Genomic DNA, 10,655 nt, shown 5'->3' on the forward strand with positions numbered 1-10,655 from the left:
AAATCAGAAAAAAGAGGTCAACTATGGGCCCTTTAAGTCAAAACTCATTAGAATATTAAGTAAATATCATGTTCCATGAAAACTTTAGTACATTTCCCTCTGTAGATATATCAAAGCTTAATCATTGCTAAGCACTTAATTTTGACCATTTGAAATACGATTTTATGCATATTTATTTTTCAGATTTCAGAAATGCAAGCAGTTATTACAGTTAGCTACATGTTATTATGCCAAAGGTTTTGGTCTGACCTGAATGGCAGAACAATCTCCTCATTCCAGCAGGGGTTTGGACCCTCAGCGGTGGACGTCTGGAGAACTGAACGCTGGAAAGACACCTCCACAAACGGCCTGATCAGAGGCTACAGTGTACACACACACATACACACACACACACCATTACAGTCTAATATGATTAAGGGTAAATGCTTAGGTATGAGGTATGGTGCAGGGATGCTGTTACCTGTGCAAAGGGCCACTCACTGCCCTGCTGAGCGGTTTGAGACACAGGAGCAGTAAACGTCTCTGTGAATGATCGCCCAGATTTAGCCAACACAGGCGCTTTGCTGAAAATAAAGTTCAACAAAGCTTAATAAACAAAATACAACAGATCAGACAGCTTGTGTCTTTGTGAAAGCATGGATAGACACTTTTTCCAAATCACACTTGTGCCAATAATAAAAGTATCTTGGTTAAGGAGGGTCTTTATTCCCCTCACAGCTTCACAGTTCATTCATTCATTTTCTCTTCAGCTTAGTCCCTTTATTAATCTGGGGTCGTCACAGCGGAATGAACCGCCAACTTATCCAGAATTTGTTTTATGCAGCGGATGCCCTTCCAGCTGCAACCCATCACTGGTAAACACATACACACTTATTCACACTCATACACTACGGATAATTTAGCCTACCCAATTCACCTGTACCACATGTCTATGGACTGTGGGGGAAACCAGAGCACCTGGAGGAAACCCACACAAACGCAGGGAGAACATTCAAACTCCACACAGAAACGCCAGCTGACCCAGGCTCGAACCAGCGACCTTCTTGCTGTGAGGCGACAGCACTACCTACTGCGCCACTGCTTTTGGCATCCCTATCAGTAACCGTATAATTCTACAATGAGGTATTTAGAAAAATGTTTCCCCCAAGTGCAGAATGAGCTGCTTATGTGTTGTGGTTGTGTTCAAGTACCCGGTGTAAGGCCTGCGCACAGGGATGTCATATCCTCTGATGATGTTCACCAGGAGTTTAATATCTCCGTCTGAGAGGTTCTGCGCTGTCACTTTCTTCCTCTCCTTCCTGCGGGGCTTCAGGGGCCGTTTGGGCTCTGCCAGCTTGAACAGGTTCCAACCCAGCACCCTGAAAGATAGCCAGTGCAGAGATCAGTGAGGAGATCCTCCATAATTGATCACAGCATAACGCTGCTTTTCCACTGTGCAGTACAGTACGGTTCGGGTCAGTCTTGCCCAAATCAGTTTGCACTCCAGTTTCGGTGTGGGATTATTAGTATAGCTGCTCCACCGCTACTGCATTGACTTCCTGAAAAATGTTTTAATTCTGGACTGTCCCATCCTTTTCTCTTTAGATCTGGTCCTCTTCTGCACATGTGGACATGCTATGTTGACTTTGCTCTTGAAACAATCGGTGATCAGCAGTGTGTTTACATCATGTTTTAGTAATGGTACGGCCAGCTTGGAACCTCGAGTGGTACTAAAAAAAGCACCATGTACTGTACTAGGTATGGAACACAGTGGAAAAGCCCCCTAATGTGAGCCTTTAAAGAGGGATTAGGGTTAACATTCAATTTGAACAACACACACACCAAGACACAGGACTTCATTAGACTCACATACAACTCATCTGTTTCTCATTCTGTAAGTCTCAAACTCTATGAGTGTGTCTACACCAGACAGTGTGGAGTCTCTAGCTGCTGCAGTGTGAACAGACACATCCAGAGTAGACACCAAAAACAAATGTACAACAAACAGATAGTGGTGTTGAACACACAACATAGTATTTTATGTTTGACTCACTAATGTCAAACAACACTGGGACTTTGAGTTGTTTCTTCTCCTTTATTTAAGCTCTTTCTCAGTGACTCTTTCTGCAGTTCAACTGAATCATTCACTGATTCACTTAAAAACAATGATTTATTCTGGAATTAAACATGTTCAATTCAATTCAATTCACCTTTATTTGTATAGCGCTTATACAATGTAGATTGTGTCAAAGCAGCTTCACATAAAAGGTCCTAGTAAATAGGAACAGTGTAGTTCAGTTTGTAGTGTTCAATTTGTCATGTGATGGTCATGTGATTTGGATTTATTCATTAATCATGAATAAAGAACTTATCAAATACATTCTGATTCATGGTCTTTATTACTTATGTTTGATTTACAAAAGGAAAAAAAGGAAATATTATCCCACGCATTAGCGAAAATAGCAGTGTGGCACAGGTAATTGTGTAATGCATTCACTACTTACTTGTATTTTTTTTTAAATATATTTATTGTGAACATACCTGGCAATAAAGCTCTTTCCGATTCTGATTCTGATTCTAAAACAATAAGGAAGTGTATACATGTACGGAAAACCCTTATATGGACATAATTCGGGCATGAATTACAACCTCAGTACAAATAGTCGCTCATTTAGAAAAATCCAAATTCACATTGCATTAACATTATAACAAGAATTAGAGCCAACATATAAACATAAATCCACAATCTGTATAATTATTATGCAAATCAAAGGTGAAGAATTTATTCAGCTTATTTGTTCAAATAGATGAACTCAATCAGTAATGAACTCTCCACTACCTGAAAATAAAATTCAAGGCTTATTATATGTATATATGTTATATATAGGGCTTATATGAATACTGTTTTAAGCATTCTTCAGTTAACGGTTGTTTTCAATATTGTTGTCTGTAAATTTAGGTTAGTTTAAAGAATAGCTTTTACTCAATTTATCCATATAAAAACTCATAAACAACTGACCATTAAACATTCATTCATTCTTTTCGGCTTAGTCCCTTTATTAATCTGGGGTCACCACAACGGAATGAACCGCCAACTTATCCAGCATATATTTTACGCAGTGGATGCCCTTCCAGCTGCAACCCATCACTGGGAATCACCCATACACACTCACACACTACGGACAATTTAGCCTTCCATATTCACCTGTACCGCATGTCTTTGGACTATAGGGGAAACCGGAGCACCCGGAGGAAACCCACGTGAACATGGGGAGAACATGCAAACTTCTTGCTGTGAGGCGATTGTGCTACCCACCATGACGCCCGACCATTGAACAATCATTTGAAATGTAATCAACTTTCTTCACTGTAAATTAATTCCACACTAATTTGAAGATTCAATGTGAAAATGGACAAACAAATAAATAAATAATAATAATAATAATAATAATAATAAGATAATATTAATAATAATGACTATATTATATATATATAACAATAATAATAAAATATTAATACATATATTAATACATAATAATAATAATAATAATAACAATAATAATAATAATAATAATATTCAAATAAATAAATAGTCATTATAATAATAATAATAATAATAGAAATAATAAAATTGAAATAATAATAAAACTGACAAAAATATTAATACAATAATAATAATACAAATAACTGAAAAGAGCAGCATTAACATTCAGTTAAACTTCTCTTTTAGTGTTCCACAAATAAGTAAATTTGCTGATTAAATGAATACATTTGCACAGTTGCGCTAGACATACACTCTCAGTACTCACCGTGCAGCAGATGTCCACTCAAAAATGCACGCACACACACACGTACGCGCGCACACATACAAACAAGACTGCAGTGAGAGACTGGACTCTAACACACTTTACACTGACTATCTCTACAGAGAACGGCAGCTCATGAACACACAGATCTGAGGAGAGGAACACGAGGAAAATAAAGACTGAAAACAGGATGGGAAAAAATAAATCCTCAGAACATACCCGGCACCTGGACCACTGAATACACAAACATACAGGAGGAAAAAAAAGAGAAAAATAAAAGACCAGAACCATCAAATCATGATCACTTCATACTGACCTAAGAGTACACTGCAAAAAACTCTTTCCTTACTTAGATTCTTTGTCTTTTCCTTTTCTAGACAAGTTTAACATGTAGTCTTGTTTTAATATGCCAAAATTAAGTGAGTTTTACTTAAAACAAGCTAAATAATCTACCAATGGGGTAAGAAAAATAATCCTATGTTAAAAAGAAAAAGATATGAATTTTGCTTACCCCATTGGTAGATTATTTTGCTTGTTTTGAGGAAAAATTCACTTCATTTTGGCATATTATTTCTTAAAACAAGAAGATATGTTAAACTTGTCTAGAAAATGCTTCTTGATTTAATTTCTAGATAATTGGACTAGAAACAAGACAAAGAATCTAAGTAAGAAAAGCATTTTTTGCAGTGTAGACACAACCTCTTGACTGCCATGGACATGCTCACAGCATGAACTGACAAACATGCTTATATAATGTGTTATATAATCAGCATTAAATACATAAAAGCTATTAAATGAGTAAGTAAAAGTCTGAGACTGTATCTGAAACCGCCCTGTTTATCCTCATTCGCTATTCCCAACATTAGTTCGCTTGTGTGAGTGAATAAGAGCCCTGAGTGCACTGAAGGGAGGCCATTTTGTTTGTTTTGCTGCTGATAAATCCCTCAAACGGATTAGAACTTCTTGTTCAGACACTGTGATATTTATTTAACACTTAGCAAGCGGTCTATAAGTAATGAAACAAAGACTTTTGATTGCTGTTAAGCATTCAAAAGTCACTTTAATTAAATATTTTATTTATAAACATATAGCTATAGGATTTTACAGTGGACGCCATCTTGTGATCAGATGCAGAAATTCAAACGGTGCCCAAACTCTCACAGTGCATTATGGGTATTTTCTAGCCGTTGAGTGTACATGCGTTTTAACAAAGTCCCTTTTAAGGAAAGTCTGATCACTCAGCGGCTATTTTTGCCCTATATTTCATATAAATTTGGCTATATAACACCCTTGAGCAGTTTATCCAAGACCAAAATTTTGTCTAAAAGATTGGGGGAGTCCTGAAATCTCGAAAACCGAGGACTGAACTCACAATTAAATTAAATTAAATTAAATTAAATTAAATTAAATTAAATTAAATTAAATTAAATTAAATTAAATTAAATTAAATTAAATTAAATTAAATTAAATTAAATTAAATTAAATTAAAACACAATTTCCAATTTGGTCTAGCTACTGCGCATCCGCAATGACTGACATGATTGCTTTTTCACATGTCAGAATCAACGTAGACACAGTATTAGCCCAACAATAGAGTTTGCTATAACAAACAAGCGAATCTGTACAGACCCCTCCCCCACAGAAGCATGTGGCTTTAAAGACTGATGATTGGCTATTTTGACTGGAAGACAGGACTTCTTTCACTGTGGCATCAATTAGGAACATTGCACTTTTTGCCATTTATAGTAATGCGACTGGCTGTCTTTGTATATCTTTAGTTGTACACTCAATATTATGGTGCATTGTGAGATTGATTGAGTGCAGTACTTTAGAACGTCGGACACCACGAGAAATGGCTGCTCCCTTTAATTGTGCACTATTTAAGGATATAGGGGAAGATTTTGGATACAGTCTGAGTATATGTTAGTGGGTCAGAGTTTTTCAACCCAGGCTCATTCTGAAAATGTACTTCTATATACGGTTCTGGAGACCGTGAAATACGTCTTGGGGGTAAGTTTTTTTTTTTTTGCAACTTTAGTTTTCAAGAATCCACCAGAGGCCGCTGTGTTCGCTTTTTAAGATGTCAAATTTCTCTCGTAAGTGCGATTCGTGCCAGCTGCTCTCGCATAAACACACCAAAGGCTGCTGTCAACTGACTGACTGACTGACTGACTGACTGACCCGCCCTCCCCCTTCTCTAAACCCAACCAATTTTATTGACTGACCCGCTCACCTACTTCCCTAAACCCAACCAACAACTTTCAAAAGCAATCCAGAAAAAGAAAAGCCCTTGTCTGATTTTTACCACGTTTTCAGGTTTTACCACATTCTCACCCTGTTATTTACTTGTTTATTTTATAACTTGGATTCTGTGTTTGTCTTACCTGCTTTCTGAAAGCTTTCTTCACTGGACTCGAACCCAGTCATCGTGTTCAACTCCTCTCTGCATCTCAAGTCTGCCGATGTACATGGCGAGCTAACAGGACAAACTGGTTACAGCGGAAAAGCCGTCCTTACGGAGGTAAGCGGTCAGCTGGTAAGCGCGAAAAGGAACAGCATCATACCGCCCCGAAGCGTTCGTTTAAAAAGCTAAATGCAGCCATATGTAGCTCTGGCTACCTAATTTGCGGTCTCCAAAACTGTATATAGGGCTATGTTTTCAGAATGAGCCTATGTTGGAGTTCTTATATCTAAAAATGACATGTACTGTATGTGAGACAAGTGTGGACGAACTCTATTTAAAGTCTGTAGAAGTAAATTAGATCGGTAACAGAGTCGTTTACCCGATGCTGGGAACCTCGTCCTCTGAAATCACATCAGACAGGATGAAATGATGCTTGGCTATGAGGAAACGGTTGATGACCGACTCCCGCACCTGAGACAGAGACACAAGAAATCTAAGGAACTTGGTATTCGGGAATTGACCGCTCAATACACAATATATTTATCCTTTCTATATGTGATATAAACTGACAAAACAGAAAACATATTTGGGGTCAGGCAATTATTTTAAACAATAAAACAACAATTAATATTTGTATTAATTATAGATTAGGGTTGAACAATATAACGTTTGAGCATCGATATCGCAATTGTGTGTATCTGCAATAGTCACATCGCAGGATTAGATTAAAACAAAAAGATATTAAAGATTAAAAGATTTTATTAAATATATATATATTTTAAATTATTTATACACTGATGAACACGTTATTTTACATTTGACTGTTCAATTTCTGTACTTGGATACTGTTTGACTCCCCAGAAAACCAAAAAGCTCTGCATATTTTTATTATTTTGAATTTTTGATTGTAATTTATTATAATTTATGTAAATAAACTGCATAGGAAAGGACTTGGCCTCCCTAGTTGATCTAAATGAATATAATCTTTTCAAATAGAGCAATTCAAATCATCTGGTGAAATTAGATTCATTTTGTAACATATATTGCGGCAAAACAAAATATTGGAATGTTTTTCCAATATCACGCAGCCGTACTACAGACTAAATTGAAGTGGCAGTAAATACTTTAAGCAGTAAATATGTGCTATTGATTGTTCTGTTAATACATTTTTTAACTTAATAATAATAATAATAATAGCAATAATAATAATAGCAATAATAATAATAATAATAATAGCAATAATAATAATAATAATAGCAATAATAATAATAATAATAATAACAATAATAATAATAGCAATAATAATAATAATAATAATAATAATAATAATAGCAATAGCAATAATAATAATATTAATAATAATAATAATAATAATAATAGCAATAATAATAATACTAACAATACTACTACTACTAATAATAATAGCAATAATAATAATAATAATAGCAATAATAATAATAATAATAATAATAGCAATAGCAATAATAATAATAATAATAATATTAATAATAATAATAATAATAATAATAGCAATAATAATAATACTAATAATACTACTACTACTAATAATAATAGCAATAATAATAATAATAATTATAATAATAATAATAGCAATAATAATAATAATAATAATAATAATAATAATAATAGCAATAATATGAATAATAATAATAATAATAATAATAATAATAATAATAATAATAATAATAATAATAGCAATAGCAATAATAATAATATTAATAATAATAATAATAATAGCAATAATAATAATACTACTAATACTACTACTACTAATAATAATAGCAATAATAATAATAGCAATAATAATAATAGCAATAATAATAATAATAATAATAATAATAATAATAATATTAATAATAATAATAATAATAATAGCAATAATAATAATACTAATAATACTACTACTACTAATAATAATAGCAATAATAATAATAATAATAATTATAATAATAATAATAATAATAGCAATAATATGAATAATAATAATAATAATAATAATAATAATAGCAATAATATGAATAATAATAATAAAATAATAATAATAATAATAATAATAATAATAATAATAATAATAATAATAATAATAATAATAATAATAATAATAATAATAATAATTAATGTTTCTTTAACATCAAATAATGATTTCTAAAAAATCTTCTGCTTCTACAGACTGGAGTAAAGATGTTTAAATTTCAGTTTTACAACACAGAAATAAACTCAACAGTTTAAAATATTCAATTATTATGATATATTTTATAAAACATTAGTCAAAAAATGTATTTATTATATGGAACATTCTAAATAACATTATAAAACTACTGATTTTAAAGTTTTTTTTTAAATTATAAAACAGAAGAATACTGTGAAACACTACTGAGAAATAGAGACTAAATAAAGACATTTGTAAAAATTCTGACCACAAACGTTTGAGTGGAAGTGTAAATTAAAACAGCCCAATATTTCTCTCATCACTCACTCTTTGGAGATACTTGGCCACGAGAGCTCGATGTGCATCGATGTGCTCTTTAGTATCGACGATCTCTCCCTCCTTTAGTCTGTTCTCATAATCCTAAAACAAGATTACAAACATTTGACATAATTTCAATATACGCATGAATTACATCCATCCTAAAGAGATAAAAGGCATTGCACTGCTGATGCCTGAAACCTGATTTCCCTGGATTTCCTTCAGATTTTTGCTGTGAAAGTATCTTGTACAAACAGCTACTCAACACCAGGTGGTACTACACTACACTACATAAAAAGTGAATACTCTTGTGCTCTTTTAAAAATCTTTGGGTGTACAGTCTTAGCATTTTAATTTCCTCCATTTTTTCTTTATGTTGTTATGAGCTGTTAATCTAGTCTGAATATCTTCAAGACCCCAAAGCCGTTTCTAGACTTTTTCTAGACTTTAATCTAGTCTGAATACCTTCAAGACCCCAAAGCCGTTTCTAGACTTTTTCTAGACTTTAATCTAGTCTGAATACCTTCAAGACCCCAAAGCCGTTTCTAGACTTTTTCTAGACTTTAATCTAGTCTGAATACCTTCAAGACCCCAAAGCCGTTTCTAGACACCTAGTCATCCTAGGTGAGATTCCAACCATTCACATCCCCTCCCCCACGCCCCAAAAAATATATAAATATAATTCAAGTCAAGGCTTTGAAACATGAACAATACATTTAATACAGTATATGTTCATCTAGTTAAAGTCTGCATAAACCGGAAACTGTGACGTTTTATTTTTGTTCCTACTGTGATGCAGTACCTAAAGAAACTGAATATTAAATGAGAAAACAGTGGGCGTGGCTTGTTTTTTCTACTGCAAGCTGATTGGATGTAGTAAAGTAGGCGTTTCATTCAGAAACATGAAGAAAAGAGATATTACAACCTAACAGACTCCTCCTACTCACATTTCTGTTTGTTGTCAAAACTGACAGCTGAAGGGGCGTGGTTAAGTATGTTAGCCACGCCCAGTACCTCAGACAGACGTAATCTGAGAATTATTCATTACATCATTGCTTACGTAATGACATGCACAGATGAACTGATGATCACAAATCTAGCAATGTGAGCTAACGAAATCAACATGGCTAGTTTGATTTCATGTTTACTTTAATGGAAATAAAGCTGTTAATTATTAATTCATGTTAACGCTTGATGAATTAACTAATGTTAACAAGCATGAATTTAGATTTTAATAATGCATTAGTAAATGATAAGATTAATAAATGGTGCACAGGTTATGTTCACTGTTAGTTCATTTGAATAAATATATTAAGTTCAGTATTTTAATATATTAAATTCAGCATTACTGAATATGCAAATATTTAGACAATTGATGAACAATAACATTTGTAAACTGATCAATTCTGTCTGTCAGTGGATGTTTTATATGAGACCAACAGTAGCTTTGTTTAGCAAACAAGTGGTTCGAATTCGAATTCAATTCAATTTATTGTCAGTGGTAGATGTCAATGTCAATTTTATTGCTATAGCACTATTTAACACAACCAGAGGTTGACCAATGTGCTGCACAGTACAAATCAAAACAGATAAAAACAAATGTATATATAAAATGATAAAATTATAGCTAAAACAGACACTTTTTACTGATAAAATGCCAAATCAAAGAGATTTTTAACCTAGATTTAAAAACAGACAGGGATGAAACAGATCTGATACAGAGGGGCAGAGCATTCCACAACCTAGGACCAGCTACTGCAAAAGCACGGTCAGATGTTGTTAGAGCATCCCTCCAACATAGCCATGACAATGTGCAAAATCATATGGTGTCCAATAAAAATAATATTAACAAAAGAAATGTATAATAGTGAGCCCAATGGACCCTTTTCAAATTTCCGGGTTTCTGAGTATCAGAAATTCTCATAGTTGGTAAACTTAGAGCGTGGTGAATGGGAGAGCACAACAAATAGCTTTATTA

General features: G+C 33.3%; 1 protein-coding gene across 2 annotated transcripts in view; it reads right to left on the reverse strand.

Annotated features, from left to right (window-relative positions):
• Positions 1 to 10,655, reverse strand: part of cc2d2a (coiled-coil and C2 domain containing 2A) — a 57,402-nt gene that overhangs the window by 19,026 nt on the left and 27,721 nt on the right. For both annotated transcript variants that reach the window (XM_056449699.1, XM_056449700.1), the window contains 5 exons: positions 8,687 to 8,779; positions 6,569 to 6,660; positions 1,191 to 1,358; positions 461 to 563; positions 250 to 359 (listed from right to left, as the gene is read on the reverse strand). In XM_056449699.1, coding sequence (XP_056305674.1) covers positions 250 to 359; positions 461 to 563; positions 1,191 to 1,358; positions 6,569 to 6,660; positions 8,687 to 8,779 — 566 coding nt within the window. The remainder of the gene's footprint in view (positions 1 to 249; positions 360 to 460; positions 564 to 1,190; positions 1,359 to 6,568; positions 6,661 to 8,686; positions 8,780 to 10,655) is intronic.

Source organism: Danio aesculapii, chromosome 23 (assembly GCF_903798145.1).
Source record: "Danio aesculapii chromosome 23, fDanAes4.1, whole genome shotgun sequence".
NCBI classification, from domain to species: Eukaryota; Metazoa; Chordata; class Actinopteri; order Cypriniformes; family Danionidae; genus Danio; species Danio aesculapii.